At 39.9% G+C, this 22,598-nt stretch overlaps 1 protein-coding gene across 1 annotated transcript in view; it reads right to left on the bottom strand.

Moving 5' to 3' along the window:
* Positions 1–22,598, bottom strand: part of antxr1a (ANTXR cell adhesion molecule 1a) — an 80,289-nt gene that overhangs the window by 41,294 nt on the left and 16,397 nt on the right. The window contains exons 4-12 of the mRNA XM_066714433.1: positions 18,920–19,001; positions 18,588–18,621; positions 17,997–18,076; positions 15,666–15,734; positions 15,065–15,145; positions 13,279–13,339; positions 10,437–10,535; positions 4,781–4,850; positions 4,367–4,445 (exon numbers count right to left, since the gene is read on the bottom strand). Coding sequence (XP_066570530.1) covers positions 4,367–4,445; positions 4,781–4,850; positions 10,437–10,535; positions 13,279–13,339; positions 15,065–15,145; positions 15,666–15,734; positions 17,997–18,076; positions 18,588–18,621; positions 18,920–19,001 — 655 coding nt within the window. The remainder of the gene's footprint in view (positions 1–4,366; positions 4,446–4,780; positions 4,851–10,436; positions 10,536–13,278; positions 13,340–15,064; positions 15,146–15,665; positions 15,735–17,996; positions 18,077–18,587; positions 18,622–18,919; positions 19,002–22,598) is intronic.

The raw sequence follows: 22,598 nt of genomic DNA, 5'->3' as shown, positions 1-22,598 counted from the left end.
CCACCTCATTCAGGACAGCCCCTGCTTTTGAAGTATTCAGAGCCCCCCCCCCCTTTACTGAACTCTGGTTTCTACACGGTGCCAAGCTGGGGTTCTGTGACAGCAAGTGAAGTTCTGCCAGCTGCAGTTATCCCCAGTCTTTGTGGGAAAAAGACAAATATTGCTGTTCAGCACCTCTCTAAATTAGTAGTCTCAAATGGATCTCCTTCCGGGACCACTGGGTTTTCCGGTTTAAGGTTCCAGGCTTAAGGCCTTCATTACTCCATTGTAACAATTATGTATGCAATTGGCAATCTTTAAGACATTTTGCATTTTATTTAACATATTATTTATGTGCATTTACCTCCAGGTACAGTATTACTAGATTTAGGATTATTTCTGCTGTCCCTACCTGGCTTTTTAAAGCTGTAATTAGTGTTGTAAATCCACGTCCATTTTGTCAAATAAATCACAGAGATCTGTTAATCGAACATTTATATATAATTCCTTTCCATTAAAAAGCTTCATACTGCAAGCAGGTGATATGGATATGTGCCTTCATGACTGATTATTGTAACTCCCAGAGTAAAGAATGCTTGTTTGTTACAAAAGGTATTCAATTATTTCAAACACAAGAAGCCCAACTAAAAAGATTTGTTCTCAGCTTGTCTTTCTTTTAACTAATGGCACAATGCAATGGCACACTGACAAGTTGAAGACACTAACAAATTCATTGCCTTGACTGATTGCCATTTTAAAACGGTCCTTTAAATGGGAAGTAATTATTAATAAATTAAATTCCTCATCAGAGCTTGGTGATTTCATGGAGCAGTGCACTTGGATTATTACTGCTAAATGCTGCTTTTTAGGTAGGGACAGCACAATTAAACATGGAAACCCGCAGAGCTTAACTATTACCATGTGAAAGGGATTACATTCGGAGGAGAAGTATTGTGTGTGTCCAGTTAATAAAATAATAAGGCCCAATTTCAGAAGCTAAAACCTCCCAGGCATTAAGTCAGACCCTTTCTTCATAAAAGTTAACAACACTGGCTTTGCATCACTTCACAATTGTTTCCCCAGTTTCCAATCTTTCTATAACATATTTTAAGCCACAATTTCCCTGTGCTTTAATACACTTACCATTATGTCAGTTATTATAATGGCTACTCAAAGGGCTGCCTGGTCTATTACCTATGGTGCAGACCTGCTGCGGCCATTGTCCTTCTTCACTGTACTTGCCTGGACTCTGGACTAGTTTTGTTTTGCCACATGAAAAAAGGACAATGCTGTGCTATACTGGAATCAGTCCAAAGGAGACCAGCCAGGATAATTCAAAGCCTTAAATTAATGTTATAGTCTGACTAAAGGAAATTAAATCTCTCTGGGGCTGGTTGCATACAATTATGTTACATTAGTCTATACCATTAGTTAGATAGCTGCATAAAAAGACTGACTAAGACTTAAAACTTACCCTCCTCAACCCCAGACTAACTTAGAATTAAGCCTATCTTTCCATTGAAACTGCTTGTCACTATAGCGGACTCCTCCCTCTGGCTCACAAACACTTGTGCTGTCCCACCCACTTGCAAATGCCCCAAAGCATCACAGACTGCTTCCCACAGAGTCCAATAACAAATTCTGTGGTCTATTTGAGGTCCTCTTCCAGAACGCGGATGTTTCAGCTTACATATTTATTTGACACTATATATTTTTTTGTTATATTATCCATTGCCTTGTGCTTGAGTGCGTTAAGTTTAAGAAACCTGTAAGTACATTGCATCCGGAAAGTATTCACAGCACTTCACATTTTCCACATTTTGTTACGTTACAGCCTTATTCCAAAATGGATTAAATTCATTATTTTCCTCAAAATTCTACAAACAATACCCCATAATGACAATGTGATAGAAGTTGGTTTGAAATCTTTGAAAATGCATTAAAAATAAAAAACAAAAAAAGCACATGTACATAAGTATTCACAGCCTTTGCTCAATACTTTGTTGAAGCACCTTTGGCACCAATTACAGCCTCAGGTCTTTTTGAGTATGATGCTACAATGGCACAACTATTTTTGGGCAGTTTCTCCCATTCTTCTTTGCAGGACCTCTCAAGCTCCATCAGGTTGGATGGGGAGCATCGGTGCACAGCCATTTTCAGATCTCTCCAGAGATGTTCAATCGGGTTCAAGTCTGGGCTCTGGCTGGGGCACTCAAGGACATTCACAGAGTTGTCCTGTAGCCACTCCATTGTTATCTTGGCTGTGTGCTTAGGGTCGCTGTCCTGTTGGAAGATGAACCTTCGCCCCAGTCTGAGGTCCAGAGCACTCTGGAGCAGGTTTTCATCAAGGATGTCTCTGTACATTGCTGCATTCATCTTTCCCTTGATCCTGAGTAGTCTCCCAGTTCCTGCCGCTGAAAAACATCCCCACAGCATGATGCTGCCACCACCATGCTTCACTGTAGAGATGGTATTGGCCAGGTGATGAGCGGTGCCTGGTTTCCTCCAGACATGACGCTTGCCATTCAGGCCAAAGAGTTCAATCTTTGTTTCTCATGGTCTGAGAGTCCTTCAGGTGCCTTTTGGCAAACTCCAGGCGGGCTGTCATGTGCCTTTTACTGAGGAGTGGCTTCCATCTGGCCACTCTACCATACAGGCCAGATTGGTGGAGTGCTGCAGAGATGGTTGTTCTTCTGGAAGGTTCTCCTCTCTCCACAGAGACATGCTGGAGCTCTGTCAGAGTGACCATCGGGTTCTTGCTCACCTCCCTGACTAAGGCCCTTCTCCCCCGATCGCTCAGTTTGGCCGGGCAGCCAGCTCTAGGAAGAGTCCTGGTGGTTCCAGACTTCTTCCATTTACAGATGATGGAGGCCACTGTGCTCATTGGGACCTTCAATGCCCCAGATCTGTGCCTCGATACAATCCTGTCTCAGAGGTCTACAGACAATTCCTTGGACTTCATGGCTTGGTTTGTGCTCTGACATGCACTGTTAACTGTGGGACCTTATATAGACAGGTGTGTGCCTTTCCAAATCATGTCCAATCAACTGAATTTACCACAGGTGGACTCCAATCAAGTTGTAGCAACATCTCAAGGATGATCAGTGGAAACAGGATGCACCTGAGCTCAATTTTGAGTGTCATGGCAAAGGCTATGAATACTTATGTACATGTGCTTTTTTTGTTTTTTATTTTTAATAAATTTGCAAAGATTTCAAACAAACTTCTTTCACGTTGTCATTATGGGGTATTGTTTGTAGAATTTTGAGGAAAATAATGAATTTAATCAATTTTGGAATAAGGCTGTAACATAACAAAATGTGGAAAAAGTGAAGTGCTGTGAATACTTTCCGGATGCACTGTATAGATTTTTCTGCACTATTTTCCAATAACATGCACACATTTTCAGTAACTGTGAACTGAGACTGTTGCTGTTTTAGAGAAGTGACCGCCATGTTTTTTTCTTCAAGTGTCTTAAAATTCCCAGAATACGTTGCGTGATTGACCACGTGAGACCAATCTAAGGAAAAAACATCTGTGTCTAGCGTTCTTATGACTAATAAGACAATGGGATGGATTAAATCAAAACTTTGACCCACCCACTAATAGAAAACTGCAAACCTGTACATCCTAGCGGTTACATTTATGATTAGAAGAAAGTGGCATCTTACTAAAAATTAAGTTGCAACTGAGTAAAGTTCTGTAGTTTTCGATTAGCGGGTGGGTCAAAGTTTTTACTTAATCCCAGCCAAAGTCAATGTTTATGCAACAGGCCCCTGGGCTTGATTAGTGGGGACTATAAGGGGACTTGATCCAAGCAAAGTGTGTCCAAACCCAGAGGAGAACTTCAAGATCAACAATGAAACAAGGAATCAAGGATACAGGGGGGAATTATGAAAATATGAGCCTCTACAAATGGCTTATGGGAGTGGAAGCAGATTCCCTGGAGCTCCTTCAAGAAACAGCTGGAAGAAACCATAGCAACCAAATGAATAAAGATGGACTGAATGTAACCTTTCCTGGAGGGACTCACATAGCATTGCACTTTTTGGGTAACTACATGTTTTGGTCAGGGAGGAATAAAAGAGAGGAGAATGTAAAAACATATATAGATGTAAAAAATGAATAAGCAGGAAGGAGAGTTAGATAGAGAGAAAGAAAAAGAGACTTAGTACTCTTTCACAGTACTGAATCATGGCCCTTAATCAGAGAACAAAAGCTGGAGATACAGAGGTAGAAAATGAAGAAACAGAGGCTGTACACTGAAGAGTAAAAAATGCAAAGATAGAAACTTAGAGAATTAAAGTGGATTAGAGTTAGAGAAGAGGGAGAGAGAGACAGGGATGGTCGGGGTAGAGGGAGACAGGGCATATAGTACTCTACTCACACAACTCACGGTGGTGATTATCACAAAACTGGAGATGAAGCTCAGACCATCGTTCATACTGACGTGCAGAGAGGCAGACCTGTCACAACACAGAGCTGTGTTCAGAAAGCAAATAATTGAACACTGCACTCCAACCATACAGACAGTAGCAGAGGTGTTGCTAACGATGCTATTAAGGTCTCTCAGTAGGAGCTGATGAGGAAAAGGAACATAAAGCAACTTTTTTTAAGATTTAGGGGGTTAGGGGAAATGTAAGTATAACAGCTATGTTTATTATTTGGGTTAGTTGCAATTAAGTGGCAAAATGAGAACACTATCGAACGGACTGATTTAGAAGTATTTCTTGCAATTGTAAAAAAAACAGGCATGCCAGAGAGAAACAGATCAATTCACAGTCACAAGGGTATCACTTACGTTCCCACTTCCTGCAGGATTGGAGCAGGACAGAGCAGGTAGGTGTCCTTAACCACCAGTGGCTTCTCCACTACAGAGAGAGGGAGAGAAAGTGTGACACTCTGATAAACTCCAGGCTTCAGGGTTAAATTAAGCATTTTCTATCTCATCAGAACAAAGCCTGAGGTCTCCTACTGAATCCCCACACCAGCAGGTAGGAAAGCTTTCGCGATTGTTGTCTATTTAATTGCAGGACTTTCTAGTCAGGACTTTATTCACCCAATTGACCTTTAAATATCATAATGGGATGTTATGGAAATGCCTATCTTGCACCTTGTCCAGCTTTTCTTACACCTTGAACTTAAGTGCCCTGCATACCTATGCTATCTCCTCTGCTGCGAAATAAGAAGTCCATTCAAGAAGTCCATTGAAAATCCACCATATGTTTGAAAGGCTGTAACATTCTTCCAATTAAAAACAACACAACATTACCAAGATCAAAAGAACAAATCAAGAACAGGTAAAGTCTCTCCAGCCACACAATGATTGAGCTACTGGATGATCAAAAGGATGACCAAGAGCCTGCCACCCAGAGAAACTACTCTATCCCTGCAGTAGTGAAACTATTATACACCTTGCATTTTTTTGTTTCCAGGTCTTTTCAGGGGACCATGGCAACAGTTTCTGTCATCTCCCAGTCTGCATTCTCCTGTACATATCTACCAGTTGTGCTTAATACCTTTTTGAGAAGAATACATATTATTTTCCATAAAAGCATGCTTGAGACTTTAAAATGATTTCAAATTTTAGGTTTCCCAAGCATCCAGGTGATTTGTGATTCAAACATAATAGTTACAAATGTCGTAGCAAAGTATCCCGGGTCAGTACATGACTCATTGAACAGTCAAATATTAACAGGACCAGGGGGGAGAAAGAGCAAACACTACGCTGGGATGTCCTTTCTTAGTACATCTAACCCCAGATGTTTAAACTGTTTAACCATTCCTGGTCTCAGATTTGAAAACACGCCTTGGTAGACAAATGTGGCTCTGCGGTTCTCCTAGATCAGCGTTGGTTGCAATGGTGTGATGGGTTGAATAGATACGGCCAATTCGAAAGCTGACAGTTGTTTCTAAATTGGAACAATTAAATGCTTGTTCTAAGATCTGAGCATAATTTTTAATTATTTAATTATTTAATTATTAATTAAGACAAAAAGCACAAAGATATGCTGAACATGGCCGTGAAGGTGCCTGATCTGATTTATCGGAAAACAAATCACATTATAAACAAACAGCATGTAAACAGCCCATGCCCCAGTCCTGCTCCCAGTTCAGTATAGACGCATCACTCGAGTCGTCGCTGTGTGTCCTGCTCTCTCTCACCGTGCTGCTTCACAGTGGAAAACTGAACAGCCTGAAATCTTCACCCATGGCTGTGTTTATCCTGGCTCACACCAAACATTCTCAAGCACTTCAGGAGATTGCTGCTCCAATGGATTTTCTTAAGTAAAATACCATCTTAAGGGGGAAACTGGGACCGCATGGAGAGAGCAATGTGGTGCCAGGGCCAATTTCCAGATGAAGCCAAGACAAACCGAGCCATTTTCCTGCAAAGAGGTCATCCCTGGTTGCAGGAGAGGCTGCACAATACTGTGGGAAGCTGGAGCTAGAGAAGGATTTTTGTATCTTCATATCTTTAATTTGCAGTCTCCAGTTACATTTTCCACTATTTTAAAAACAATTTGGTGTCACCAATGAGTCAACTCAGCCCACCACTCCAACTTCAGGGGGGGGTGAGCCAAGGCATGTGTACTCCCAAATGCAGACTGCCAAAGCTGTCCCCCCACAATGCACACCAAAAGTCTAGAATGTCTTCACTTGAGCTATAACAGGAGTCTTTGAATTTGATGTAGTTGGATCTGCTAACAGTCTTTTGCCAGTGCCCAGGAAGTCACTGGTGTTCAATGCTTTGCATGTCACCAACCCTGCTCAGATGACCCCTTAGCCAATTCTATGCTGCCCTCTGTGAAGTCCTGGTTACAATTGGCCATATTATAAGATGGTTTACTAGCTCAATGTGGGCTATAAGACACATTCTGTACTCTAGGACCAGTCTCAATCCACAAGCAGACAAGGAACTTGACAGTGCTCCTCCAAGGAAGAGAGGACTTCAAACACCAGTTGCCACTTGTTGCTGCCACTTCAGAAAGTAGATGGCAAAGAAGTACATGCCAATTGATAAGACTACACTATGCAGAAGCTGTCCTGAATGGCCATGTCCCTCCCATGTCAAAAACAGCTGGATCACATGATTGGAGGTAAATTATAAGTTAATGGGTTGCTTTACCTGTTTATTATTTTCTCTGATTTCTGTGTTATTAAGGTAGAGATGATTGCTTCAGACGGTTACAATCATGTAGAGTAGGAATCATGTGATGAATTATTACACAACAGGCTCACAGAATATAAAATATTGCCAAGATTCCCAAGAGAGATTCCTTCAAATGGAGGCCCAACAGTGTATTAATTTGCGTTTATTACACTACAGAAAACATAACATAATATATAAATCAGCACACAAAAAAAAAAACATTTTCAAGTAACTTTCCAAGCAGTGCATTAGTTCACTTCTGGTCAATAGTTTTTGGTTTTAATACAAGTGAAACTTTCAGATCTGCTGTGTGCAGATAAGAACAAATAATTAATTTGCTGATAAGGATATAAATGTTAATTCTTTCAACAGCGGTTGTTCATGGATACAAGCTGAAAGAGTTGTTATTTAGCCCCAGACTCTGAATCACCCCAATCAGTTTGTATCCATGCCAGGGCTTGGCTCTTCCATTCCCAATGATAACATTCTAGTAATACTGCTGATTAGCATTTAATGTTCAAAACCAGCATGGGCCAGTATACAAATTAAAGTACTGAGAAAACCTATCAGTCCCTCAAGGGCCATAAATGTGCTGGGTGGCTCCAGCAATCACCTCTAATGAGAGCCTCTTCATAGCTGTACATGCAGCTCATCTGAAATTCAAACGATACGCAGATAGGATTATTCCCTCTAAGAGGCAGAAAGATTTCACCACTGTGCTGCACTACATTGCTAGAACTTTTCAATATGAGCATCATGATGATCAAATACCAAATGAAGACATGTAATGACATTGCAAACTGCCCACATTAGCATTCCGATTTTAGCACAGTCACCTTGTATTGTCAATACATCTGAAGCACATTTTTATTTGTTTGCATGCTTAGATAAAGTACATGTTGCTTTATATGTTTTCATTCTCTGTATTTGAGAATATTTATTTTCTGGCACAGGCAACATTATAACCTAGTTAATGGCAGTTTCACCCACAAGGTGTGACATGTAAACAACCTGTATTTGCACTGTATTGTAGATCCTATTTTAGCTTAATTAAATTCCACTATAAATGGGTCCTTAATAATAGCATGGATAATCCCAAGACTACATGTATTTATACTCCAGGTGTGTGTACGCATACTGGAACGGCTGGAGATAATACTACTACTACTACTACTACTAATAATAATAATAATAATAATAATAATAATAATAATAATAATAATAATAATAATACATCAAAGTTGTGTGTGGGGGGGGGGTCTAAAAATACTGGAGCCTCTGTATAATAATGCTGTGTAGTAATATTGTTTAACCCTGGAGCATATTGGAAGCTCGATATAAGTGTACCCATCTGTTGGTTATACAAAACATGCGCATTGTAAGCGTATACGTAATATGATTTATTTACTGTTATGTTTTGGGAATCATATTTGGAAAACAACAGCAGGACAGGCCAGATTAACAGAATGCAGAGAGTGGCATTGTTTGAGATTGCAGACACGCACATACGTGTGCACCCCATAAACAGTTACTCGTGTTATTTAGAAAAGGTCCGGTCTGTGTTTAGAAGGACAGACGTTTTTGGAACAAACAAATCATTGAGCTTGAGCTGACGCAGCAAAGCTATGTGGTTTGAAGTGGGTGGAGGTGGCGTCGGAGGGGTGGGGGTGGTGTCAGAGGGCTGGCGTTGAGGGGGGGCATGCATTATTTCCTTTTTAAATTAGTTTGAGACCCTTGGGATTGTTTAATCTTTCTGCTGTTTGACATTGGTGCACAAATGACAAATGTTACATATCCTTCTAAATCATTTTCCTTTCATGTAGGATGCACAGTGATAGTGCTCTACTGTTGGCATCTATCCTCCCTCCTATTGAGCGGCCACCTCCAGCTGCCTCTCAGCACTGGCCCATATGTGAGAGGGGGGAGATTAAAGACAGATGAGCTTTAATCATTCTTCCTTGCTAGATCCTCTCATTAGCTTTTAAAAAAACAAATAATTTTACAGTTTACAATTTTAAATGGTTTTATACCCAGATTGCAACTATTGTCTGATATTTAACACCAGATCTACAAAGAAAACTGGGCACACCTGATTGCATTGTTTCTCACTGCACTTTGGGGCTGGAAAATGGAGCAAACACTCATCTGATCAAGAATACTGTACAATTCCTGAAGCACATTCAAAGCTCCAAGACTCATAAGTCTTTTGCAAAGAAGGGTTTTGTATTCCATCTCACCACATTGTTTTTTTTTTTTTTTTTTATATCTTCACAGGACTCACGTTTGAAATACTCATGTCCTAGATTTTGGGAGACAGGACATGTAGAGCAGGAGAGATTTAAAATATAAATGATTAAATGATGGTTAGCTGACCCTGGACCTGGTGGGGACCTAAGAAAACTTGCTGTTTGCTGCTTTTATTGTGCTGGTGCTTGGCATTGATTGACCTGTCTCTGATGTACTGTTTGGATCTCCATGTCAAAGCTGGTGGGCCACACTGTCAGGTATTGGGAAAGTGGAGGCTGTGTACTGTGTGCTTATATTGTTAGTTGTTCTTAGCTGTATCATAAAGATACTTGGTTTTTAATCCTAAATTATTTGTTACGTAAATGAACTTATTACTTGGTGAAACTGTTTAAGCCTCTTTCAGGTACTGACACTGTTAAAAACGTATAGAGATCTGAAAAAACCCTGCAACATTAAAGCTCTCCAGGACCAGACATGTGGTCCACTATTATCCTATGCCCTAGTACCTGTTGCAGCCAGACACTTGAAAAAAGGTGCCCTAGATAACACTAGCGGTTTACAGCTGCTGCTAAATATTCTTCCAATCCCCCTGCAACTTAATTCTCTATCTTGTTTGTGTAGCAACACATTTTATTTTGTTTTTTCTTGTTTATAATTAGTACATCAGTTACCGCAACTATGCACTGACGTGCAATTGAACAGGAGGCTCATTAAAAGCAGTTGGAGGCTGGTACAAACAGGGAAATGCCTGAATGATTTTTCATGGTCTCATGCTTGAGAGCATTGTGTTTCAGCTGGTTAGATCAGTGACGTTTCCCTTCAGCTCAGTTCCAGTCAGCTGCAGGTGTCGCTGTTCTTGCTGAAACCATTTCCATCTGAAGCACAGACGATTGTAAATCACAGTTGGCTATTGCATTGCCCAGATGTGAAATAGTGATGTATAGACCACAGGGCATAACCACCATTCTGAGCTGAGACTTTTTAACCTGTTGAGGCACTTGGGAGCCTGTTTTCTTATTTTGTCTAGATAGACACAACAATGGGATGTATCACTTACTGAGGGTGACTGTGTCATTGATTCGGAAGCTGCAGAGCACTTTTTCTACATTGCGGGCATGAAGGAAGCCATTGCCTCTGACCACAACCTGGAAGGACTCTGAAAAAGAGGGACAAAAGACAGAAATACAGTGTTAAAAGAGTGAAAGGATTTTTGTGTTACAAAAGTCATGATCTCCTGAACACATCCGGTTTATTGCCACTCAGACACTTTTAGGTTGCAGATTAATTGGTTCTTGTTATCGACGGAGCTGTGAAAGTATTGAATGATGTTGATAAAGGTCTTGGTTCATGAACATCATTCAGTACTGAATGCATCCAGTTTATTGTAATGCTAAAAACCACTCAGCCACTTTTAGATTGCAGACTAATTAGTTCTCATGTACCAAACTTCTGTGTTGATGAAATATGTCGGAAAAGATTCTGCAAGGATGAATGTGAGAGGAAACAGGGTGGGGAGGAGTGTCAGTGTAGCACAGGCTTTGGTGGTCAGCTTCAGGTAGTCACATTAATATGTTTCCCCCGGTGCACTTCCTCCTAGTCAGTATTGAGAAGTGTCTTCAGAAGCTGGAATACCTGTGTTTAGTGTTTAGACGGTCTAAGCAGAAGCCACAAATGGGAGCATGGTATAGTCTATGTATGCCACAGCTAAGAAGGAGCAGCTAAAACTTTATGACCTGAGCACTCCAGACCCCACAGTGCCTCAGCACAGAGAAATCCTGTTTATTTATTCTTCTCAACCATCAACCTCTTGCCAAAGATGTCATCAAGACTCCCAAAAGCCTTAACCAAAAAACCTCCTTATTCAGGCCCTGATAGAAACCATCTTTATTCACACATTAACTCACTCCATTTGTGGTTGGCCAGACACGTGCTATTCCAACATCCGCGACGTACAGCAATCGTGGGAGCCAAAACCAGACGCATAACGTAAACATTTAGGTTACAGTGGGAAGCTGCTGAGAATAAAAAGATAGAGTGCCCCCCCTTCCAATTTTCTTAGCTGTGCTGAGTTGTTTAACTAAGCTGATGCAGCAATATTTTGAATTGGATTTGGTTCAGGGGGTGTGCGGTGTGATTTTGCATTGCAGAACTCATTATGGTAACACACGCACACACACACTCAGACACAAACACACTTGTTTGCTGATGAAATCTGAGAGCGCGGCTTTTTTTCAGCTACTGTGTGTTAGGGTGATACAGTCCTGGCTGCCATACATTCTCGGTTAGCAAAATATGTAGCTTTCTTTTGTCATTACATAACTAGTACCTTCATTATATTGAGGATGGGAAATCATTTAAAATACAGGTGTGCAGAAAAATTACTTGAGCTCCAGCTGTTTTATAACCTGGATACAGCTGGTCTCCAAAGTGCCCAATTGACCGAGACTCCCCAGAGGTTAGGTAGGGAGAAGTCAGTTGGGGAATCTTTGGGTAGCCCCATACTAGCACCCCACTGCTGTCCTGGCACCTGATCATCAATCTGTGCCCTGTGCTGCTGGACAGTTTGCAGTTTTATATCTGCTTAAGTGTGCCGTGGGTCATCAGTTCATGTAATCCATTTCACCTAATATACAATGATAGATCCAAAAACAAAGATTTGGCCACACAGATAGTGAGATGTTCTTGGTCTGTTAATACTGTCTACCTCTTTTATTGCTGTGTGGAAAATGGGCATAGGCCAGTCAGCAACAAACTACTTTTTCAGTGTTGCTATCAGAGTCCTAGTAGAGCCCTTCAAAGCCAGGGGTCTAAGACCAGAGTGCGGGGTGATGAAACAAACTAGGAGTCAAGAGCCGGCAAACAGAGCATGAAGGGCAAACCAAGAAACGTAGTTGAGGAGAAGGAAGGCAAGGAATCCAGGGAACAAGCAAACAAGACAAGGTAGGCAATCCAGAGGTTGGTAAACGAGACACAGTCAGAGTTCAAAAGCACAAGAGATCAGAAACCAGGAAAATGCTCAGAAATGTTGCTTCAGGGTAAACAAGAAGTTGCAATGAGTGAAGCTAACGAAGGGGTATATATGCTGAGCAGATGGAAGCAGGTAACAGTGGTTGGGATTGCTGGACGAATGGGAGAAGGGGGTTGATTGAACAATTGCACATGGTGTTGAGAAATGGAATGTCGGAGAGAGCTAGATTGCGGGAGATGACGACCTCTGGTGGCAAACTGGGAAAGTGTGGGGTGAAGATAACTTTGCGCCTTATGGAATATCCTGACAACGAAGAGAGGAATTTTCAAAGTATGTTTCTTAAGTTCTTAAAGGGTTATTTTGCCATCCCAATAGTCCCTATTTTCCTCTGTCATTGCATATTGTCTTGGTTGCTGTAAAGAATCTTGTAGTCAAACACACTTACACCTACACAAGACACGAAAACTCAGAGATTGCATGTTACAGGATGTGCAATTACCAAGAATGATCAGGATATGGGCTTCTCTTTTAAGGCGGTTTTCCCTTGTTTTTACCAGCAATATTTTCCATCAGCAGTTGTTAGCCATTATTTGCCGCTGAACTTTTCCAGTCAAAGCTTGTTAGTTTCCTGAAACTTCTTTGGCCAATCAAGATTCCTTAAGTAGGGAGACATGGTGGTTCACAGATTTTTTCATCAACTAGGTGACGACTTCAAGTAATGGTTATGGAATGTATACAATAAATATCATTAGAATCTGATTCAGTCTTAGCTATGTTGTGCTCAACCTACATGGAATAATTGCCAATAATACTTGCCAAATGTTAACCCACCCTTAAGCTATCGATGCATCAGACTTAGGGCTTCCTGTAGAGTAATAGAGTACCTCCAGGCACTAAACATGAACAGATTTCCAGACTATAATCCACTTACCTCCTGCACAGATACTGGAAGGCTCAGCAGCAAGGATCTCAATGCAAGACTTCTTCAAGATCTAGGGACAAGAGAGTAAGGCCTATTTAGGATATTGCATTCATAATTGTTATTTTCATGTCCTATCCAGGTTCTAAACATTTAAGTTATCCCTACAGTGCCATCAGCAAGAGAAACTCAAATTTAAAGCCATTCCCAGTCCAGTGGAAACTTTTGACATAGCAGCTGTGAATGACATCAATCAGAGAGCATCCTGGTCAGCACAACTTCTATAAGATAGTAAACTCATATATTAGAAGTGGTTGCATGGATCTATACAGGATGTGAACAAAGAAAGAAGAAGAATAGGTTTGTTACTTAAACAGCTGAAGTAATCTGTGGTAATGCCTGACACTATAGTTATGGGAAACTGCTATTCGGTGTTAAAGTATGGAATAAACAAAGAGTCTGTGGCCTTCTAGGTCTGGAGACCGAGTCACTGATACTGTTGTCTTCTGTATAACCTCTATGGGAAATTGCAACTAACAGGAAATATCAGAATGCACATTTGGTGCAGAATGCAGTATGCAGAATGCCAAATAAAATACTCGTTAGTCTGTCCCATAGTAGGACATTTATTTAATAGGATAACTTGGACACAATTATCAACTGGAAATGTAATTCAAAGTAGAAGATTTCAGGGTTTGCATTAGCAAGAAGGAATAATAAAAAAGAAACATAAAGGGGAAGTCGAGGGTTGGACTTGTAACAGCACAAAAACTAAATATATAAAATTGTAACTACCCATTAACTAATTAACTAAGAGATACAATAATATACATCAGGAATAACAGCTTATTGGTTACCTACTTGATGTCCTATTCTCTATTAAATTTGGAGGGTGCTAAGGACAGTTGGGAAACAGACACAAATGTTAGAGAGTTGCACTGTAATGCAATGTTCATAATCTTCACATCTTAGCCAGTGAACTTGCCTGTTTTCAGAACTTCTGTTTTAGATCCTGAAGATCCGGTTACAGCACAGACAACAAAATCCCTGCTTACAGATGTCTGATTTGCAGGTCTGGGTCAGAATCAGTTTACAGAAACCACTAATCAAAAGGGTCCACTCTGTTGATGTATCCTGTCTTTCTCCCGCTCTCTGAGGTGTGCACCCCAGTAACAGCAGACAATGTCTAGAGCACAAGATCTCAGCGATTGATGCTGATTGGCTACTGTTTCACTTCAGAGCCAAGCAGTTGTCGTTGGGACCAGATGGACTTGTCTGAATTAAACATAGCCAAGGAAACCCACGTCCAGTAAACAGATGACTTCTTGATGGAAGCTTGGTTTATTTCATTTCATTTTTGGGGTTATAGCAAATTCACTGGCTGATTAAGTAAATGGAAATTTGACGCGTGCCATTAAACCCAGTCCAGAATCTGTGCTGTACAAACAAAAGAAAAGGCGTCCCACTGCAGTTGTAATATAGAAGGACTCAGGGTGGTCTAACTTTGAGCCCAGCTGAGCTATTTTAATACTTGATGCCACACTATTTTTCATTGACATGATGACAAATTAAGAGCAGTTTACAACAGGGGGTAGTTTCCTTGGTACCTTCCAAACTTTCTTTATATTAATTGTATTGATTCAGTTTAAAATGGAAATCTCCATGCAGATTCTTTATGTATATACCAAACAGGCACTATACTTTTAATACAATTCAATATCAAAAAAGAATGATGAGTCCTTAATGATGGATGAGTACAGATTTAAAGGTTGTTTGCCCACAAATGCCCCTCACTTACCGAGTCAATCACACCTTGCAAGGCTTCAAATCCATCATTGACGGGGAAGACATGGTCCTTGCTGTCTGCAATCTTAGCCAGCTGTAGAGAACAAAGATGACCAGGCTTTAAATTGTGATCAATAAGGCATCTTACTGAATTGTGAACAGTTCATGAACCTTTAATAAACTCAGATACAAAGGACATCAATCATCCCCATGACACATAACATTTGCAAATTGAAGACAGTTCATAATCTCACTCATTATGAATGGACAGACATGTGAGCCCAATATTAAATCATATTTATGGACAAAGTTAACTTTTCAGCTCTGTAATGGAATCTAGGAAACCTGTAACATGTGAGCTATGGTCTAACTGTGATTAACTGTAATATACATTTATATAAACTGTAATAAAAATTAGGCACATTAGGTGATGCTTTGATCAACAACCTGCTCCATTGTTCCACCAGGACTGCACTCCACAAACACCAATCCAAGAAAACAGGGAAGGCTTTCTCTTTCCACTATATGGTATCTGTATTCTGAGCTTCACGCCACCAGTGGTGAAATCTGGTCGATGCATTGCTTTAACACCGTTAACTGTTATTGTAGCTCACCTGTGTTTCATTAAAGTCTTTCACCCCCACGCAGTACACTGATGCTCCTAGACTCCTTGAGCGATTGGCCTGACAGATATTCAAAGAATGAAACAATGCAGGGCACGCATTAATTCCAAGCATTAAAACAATGATATTACTATAGCAAGAGACAATATTGATGTGGAAAAGAAACACAATATTTAAAAATCATCTACTTCATCATCATCAGACCTTGGCAGCCGCTGTTGAATGAAGGTGTCCTCAAGATATTTCCAAGAGCTTCTCACTTTAGCTTTTCTAATCCCGCTTGCTCTTATAAACTCTCCATCTTTCAGGAGCTCTTCTTGAGTATATTTGTTTCTTGGGCTCTAGTCCAGTATTTTCTTGGTCCAACAATTACTTATTCTTCCTGCTATGTGTTTGGCCTGTAGCCTTTTCGGCTTCTTGTGCTTTTCCTGATTGTTTTTGTTATTCTGAGCTTTCAGTGATGTCTATAGTTATCATTTTTGTATTCAGCATCCAACTTTCTCTTCCATGCATTACTGCAGTCAGCACAAATTAATCAAAGTCTTTTCTTGTTTAACCAGGGCTAACAGGGGGTTAGAAAAAACTAAGCAACATGTACTTGGAAGAAAAAAGATTTGATTTGTTTCCCGCATTTAATAAATAGTTTCCTAGTGTTAGTAAAATCTGCTTTAACTAAATGTCCATTCAATGATAATTAATGTGTAATTAACATGTAATTAAACCATCAGAGTACATGCAACCAGTAAGATGTTAAACAGACTTGACACTGTAAAGTTAGGATTGAGCCTGGCTTTCCTTGTGTATATGAATGTAGTCCCAGCCTGGTTGCAGACTGGCATTCACCTTAGAGATGAAAACAAGACACTTGCAGAGGGAATAGTTAACTATTCTGAACCAAACTTCAGTCTGAGTCTTAGAGATAAAAGAGACTAAGATATTACCAGAAGGGGGTGACACTTTATGAAGCAACAGTCAGATCCAAAGGTAATGTTAAATGATCATCGTTTGATATGAATACCTTCTCGGATCAAAGCACAACATTGACTCACCTAGCCATGGGGAGGTTGTGGGAGGTAGAGAAAGACAGTGTGGTTCTGATTAGTGTTCTTCAACATTGCACAGCTGTTTCTACCCATTCAGCAGATTTTGGAGGATAAATTACAGCTTTTTCTCTCCAGATGCACAGCATATAGCTGGCTTTATTATTCAGGCACAAATGGGAGAAATCAAACAGCAGTGATTTATTGATGAAGTACCCCTTTCCTTTTTGGAGATCGCCATAAATATATGCAGATCAAAGTGTGACTGGTAGGATGTTACTGCCCCCTCGCCACCTAGACCTAACCTGATCTGCTCACGGTTCAGAAACCCAGCTGGGCTTGGTTAGTCTGCAAGGAGAATAGGAGGATCTCTAATTTAAATCAGCCCATCAGCTACAGTCCATCAATTTGTTTGGTTTCCTTTAGTTTATAGGTCTGGAGTTGAGTTATTTTCAAAGGGATTTACTAAAATGTAAAAGCTGATCCCAGGTTTCAGTAACTGGAATTAAATGTTCAGAGGTGTGGATCTACCAGGAGACAAGATAGGTATGGGAAAAGAGAACTACAATGAATGCTTTGCCTTAATTAAATTAGTGTTTGTGGAATAGCTTTTGATACAAGAGAATACGTTTTTCCATGCAACTCTATATTTACTGTATATGTACTGAGTCCATGTAACACTTTCATCTTAAAGCTATGGACAAGTCAATGTAACTCAGAGGGCTGGTGTTGATCCCAGTCTGTGTAGCATTAACAGAATTGACAGCACAAGACTCCTGATGGATGGAGACTATAGTCCAACATAACAACCCTCCTGCAAAAAACCTGGTACACAAGGACACAGCTGGAATAATTTAGGAAATACGTTAACTGGGTTATATAGGGAATGGTAACTGAGGACTAGTTATTAGATTTACTTGCCAAGGTCAGTGTAATTTGATTTATTTTGATTTATCCATACCATTAAAACATGATTGGTTGTTATTAAGATGCTTCTGCTACATATTTGTGATTCAATTCAGTTTAATTTGCATACTAGTACAACTAACAATGAAACTCATGACACATTGGCAGCTAAAATGGAATAAGAAATAAGAAATATCTTTTAAAACAGTATCAGTTTTTGTTTAGTCATTAAAATCATTTTCTGAGTGAAATCAAAAAAGATAAATGATTCCAGATATGGTTGAGGCATGTGATCATGTGAAACGTGATCAAAAATGCATTAACTAAAACTTCAGTCACTAACTAAAAGTAGTTTTTGTTAGCAAGTGGGGCACACCTCTCTCTCTGCATAGAAGAACAAGTTTTCGTGCAGCTCTCCGTCTGTGAGTGCGATGATCACACTGGCGGTCCGGTACCCTGTCCCCAGGAACACAATCTGATTCAGATTCAATGCTATAAAAAGTATAGTCTACATATTTTAGCAATATGCTGACTTGTGAAAACAAGCAGTTTAAATCACCTTCAACCATACGGCAACTGAGATTATTTGAAAGAGTTTAAAGTTACAACAATATTACAGTAAATACAATTACTTACTCCCTGTTCTAACATGCCCTTCCATCATTTGACATGCATCAGTAGTTTATAAATATGTATACATATATAAATACTTCTGTCTAGGCCTACAGTTTATTTTCACATTACAGACCTTCATCTTTAGCAACAATCTACCGATTAATTTATGATTTTAGTAGTCAAAACCCTTTTTCCTCTTCCAGTTTAATGTTTAGAATATGTGTTGTGGATTTTGCATTTAATGGTTAGAGTTAGGTTTTCTTTTACATATCTTCATGTGGAATATATTTGCCTGCAGGGTTTTGTTTTAGAAATGAGTCCCTTGCATGTCCATGCCATTATACTTGCTTACCTTCAGTATTCCCATAGTAAATCTGTTCGCTCGCCTGAAAGGGAGGAAACCAGTATGAGACGTAGCAGTGGTTAAAATAACCTGCTTCAATTCCATTCCCCTCCCAAGGCTAATCTTTTAGGAGATCTTCCTGGTTACAGTCAAGTGAGTAACTAAATGGTATTGCAGTGATTAAAGCCCTGGCATGATTTGCAGTTGAACTGGAACATATCCATTCATGGCAAGCTTTCATTGTAATGTGGGTCTTCCTTTGCTCTATTGTGCTGTTACATTTGTATCAGTTGACCCCAGTCTACTGTGTGATATTTAACCCCCAAAGGAAATCCACTTACCCTCTGGAAGCCCTCATGCATGTAGGTGTCCCCACCTGGCAGCACTTTCTGTAACTCCTCCAGACCCTCCCGGATTTGATCTCTGGGCAAACAGACAGATAGACCAAAACAGAGAGAGGAGCTGATGTAATGGGGCTCATAGTGTACATAGTGTTATAGGTGACATCCCTCCTCAGTGAAATCAGTACAGTGAAAAGCCTCTCGCGTTGGTAGACCTGTTCTTTGGGCTTATTGCTCTACTGCAGGGGTGGGGAACGTTCGGCCTCCAGGCTGTATACGGCCCCTGAGGCTGTTTGCTCCAGTCCTAGAGTCCATTTGAAAAAAATAATTTCTGTGACATACACTTAACACTAGAAGCGCCGAGCTTATGTATTAAACATCTCTACTGCATTTTATCTGCATAAACACAAAAATAAATAAGTTATAAACACATTTACCTAGAATAGCCAAAATCAGGTTATTTTCACCGGTCATTAAAATACAAAATAACTCAAATATAGCGCATAAGCAAAGTCAGTCTGGCGTTCAAGTGGTGATCTCTACCTGTCTACAGTCTTTCATGTGCTTGAAAAACACATGCATTGTACAGCATTACAGGTGTTTTCTTACAACTGTAGTCACATTGAGTGGATCGGTGATTACCCACAAATAAACATGGATTCAAAACGGAGATTGAAGAGAGCTCGTTTTGGAAATGCCGTGTATATGAACATGACTGATTCAGGGGCATCAGTGTTACTGGCAATGACAGATCATTCGTGGGTTTGTGCCAGTCTTGCGTGTGAAATGCCAGGTCCAAATGGCACCTAGTGCTTTTACTCTCCTGATCAATACATGATTGGTACTAATCATAGTACAGAGAGCAATAGCGCAGCACATCGCACCAAAATAATGATTCACGGACATTATCAGCGGAGGAGCATTTATTGCGATGCTATATTTTCGTGCAGTAAAAGTGTTCACCTGGAGAGGGCTGCCAAAATGCAGTGTGAGGTACGAGCTCATGCAGGGAAAGTGGAGAAACGTGTCCTGTGTGGACTGTACCAAGCTATCAGGTATGCAGGCTAAATATATAGTAAATAGTTTATTGATAGAAGACTAACTCTGCCTCCTGTTTTCCTCCTTGCTCCCTTTCCCGTAGCCCTTGTCTGTGACCCTACATCTTGACAGCACTTAGCTTTCCCTGTCCAGGATGTAGGACCTCACTTACTGTACTTGTGTAAATTGTAAATTGGAATTTGCAAAATGTATTATTTTGAATTGCTGTTTTAGCTAAATTGAATTTGTAATGATTGATGCCTTGTACTTCACTGTATTTTTGCACTTTGTTTGCACTTATGTTGTAAGTCACCCCTGGATAAGGGCGTCTGCCAAGAAATAAAAATAATAATAATAATAACTGTAGCTTTGTATGTTGAAAACAAAGTTTACACAGTGTTGAAAATGTTTATTTAGTGTACAGTTATGTTTTGATAAATGCAATAGTTATTTTTGAACTATAAAATATTGCTTTTGAGCATTATTCCAATATATACGTTTACACTGGTTTCATTATATTATTGTATGCCGTTTTGAGCTTTTTGCTTATTGTAGGATATATAGTTATTTAAGTTTTGACTGCAGTGTGTGCGTTTAGAAAAAAGTGATTTGTTCTTGCATTAGAATGTAAGTTTCATCTGTATTAATGTTTTGATGTAGGTGTATTAATTAAGGTTGTGGCCCGTGAATACATTTGTGAACACTCGAAGGTGCAGAAGGTTTCCCACCCCTGCTCTACTGGATGGAGCTGCTGTGGATGCGGAACGCTAGGAGAATGTCTGTGCCAACCTGCACCTGCTACACTGAGTTACAGCTCAACCACTGAAGGACACATGCAGGGATCTGCCAAAGCTTCTTATTTTCCCTTGAATCACCATGAAATCACTAGCAGCAAAGTCAGCAATAAACAGACAAATACAGAATTGAAATATCGTTGTCAATAAGCTGAAAGCAGCTACTGAAGACTTGTAATCGCTGCCAAGTGCAAAACTGCCCAGAGATTCTCACAATGGCTCTTTTGAGTGTTGTCTTGAGTGAGGTCTGTGGATTCCAAATTATCTTTCATAGTTTCTACAATCAGGTAGAGCGCAGTCCAGAGGGGGACTGTGCGCAGTGCTGGGGCTGAGCCTGGCTTAAGGGCTGGCGGTGTATTTTGGGGGTGGCATTCTCCAGTGGGGTTCTGTTCTTAAACTTTAAAGTGAATTGATGTAATTATCAAATGTATTCTCCTATAAACTTTTAAATAAGGACCATTTGATTATTCAATGTTATTCAAACAACGATTCTTCTCTTTCCATTTGAAATTACAAAATAAACTCCAAACAGCCTCCCTGAATGATTAATTTACATACTGATTACACCCCTTGTCCCAGTTTGAGTTCTATATTCATATTATAGTTGAATGTGTTTGGTTAAGAGGTGTTCAAATAATTCCCCTAATTTATATTGTGGATTTAGAATATTGCTTTTCTTTCTACTAATATTTCCTTTTTCTCCTCCGGACCCCTGTGTCTACTTAAAAAAGGTGTTAGTGTTTGACAGTCTTTGTGTGGTTACTGTGCACTTTTCCCTTGCAAATGTTTGGAAATGATCCAACCATGATAAATTAGTGATATATATTATATTGATAAGTTTATGTGAACCCTTTAACTAGTCTTGTGTCACAGCCTGAAGCTGTCTAAGATGGAAAGAAGCAACCCCATTCAATCGGGAGAAAAATGCTAAAATAAGAGGTAGCTTTCATAACTCACTCTTCCTGACAGTACAGAACATCTCATAGGTGAGATTATGACCTCTAGCACAACCATTTTAAATATATTCAACATTTCAGGAAATTATACATTCTCTATTATTATTATTATTATTGTTATTGAAGGAAATGTGACCAAAGATCTTCTAATTTAAAACACTGTTGCTTCTGTACCAGAGGTCAATAGGTCACTTCTTATGGGAATTTCAGTTATAGATGGTTTCTCAAACCCTTTAAGGAGAAGCAACAACCAGGAATGATTCAGAAGGCATCTGGCTGTCACTGTAGAGCAGAAGAGCAGTAGGCCAGGATATAATAACAATTCCAACCATCCCTTCAGAGAGTTTGGAAATGAAATTACACCGCCTGTTAGAGATTTATATCATTTTTCAGATATGTTGCACAGTTGGACTGATATAAAAACTTGGCTTCTATTATTGAAGTGATTTAACACTAGGATCTGAAGTGACAATTTTTACCTTATGAACTTATCCAACACATGTTCAGCCTATATTCTCTAGCTTCTTTAACTCGGTGTCAAGCTCTGCACAGCATTTTGTCTTCTTCATAATTTAAGCATTTTGGCTGACAAAAGTTTTATCATCCGCATGTTATTTCACATCTGGATGTCCTGCTCTTCTGTGTGTTTCTTTGAGTGTTTGCTTAAATCAGCTATGGTGACCAACAGTTCCAGCAAAATAACATCGCTTCTGAGACTAATTCTCAAAGTCTGAGCTGCAGCCAGAGACGAAAAACTGAGAAGTTATACATGTATGTGTGAGGGGAGCTACTCACAAATTACACACTGGATTAGTATTTGTAAGGGAATCATCAGGACTGGTTTCCTTGTAGTGAGGTCCTTGATGCTTCTGTTTAATTGATGGTGGGTTA

Source organism: Amia ocellicauda, chromosome 9, assembly GCF_036373705.1.
Source record: "Amia ocellicauda isolate fAmiCal2 chromosome 9, fAmiCal2.hap1, whole genome shotgun sequence".
Taxonomy (NCBI): domain Eukaryota; kingdom Metazoa; phylum Chordata; class Actinopteri; order Amiiformes; family Amiidae; genus Amia; species Amia ocellicauda.
This window is presented reverse-complemented; position numbering and strand designations above follow the sequence as displayed.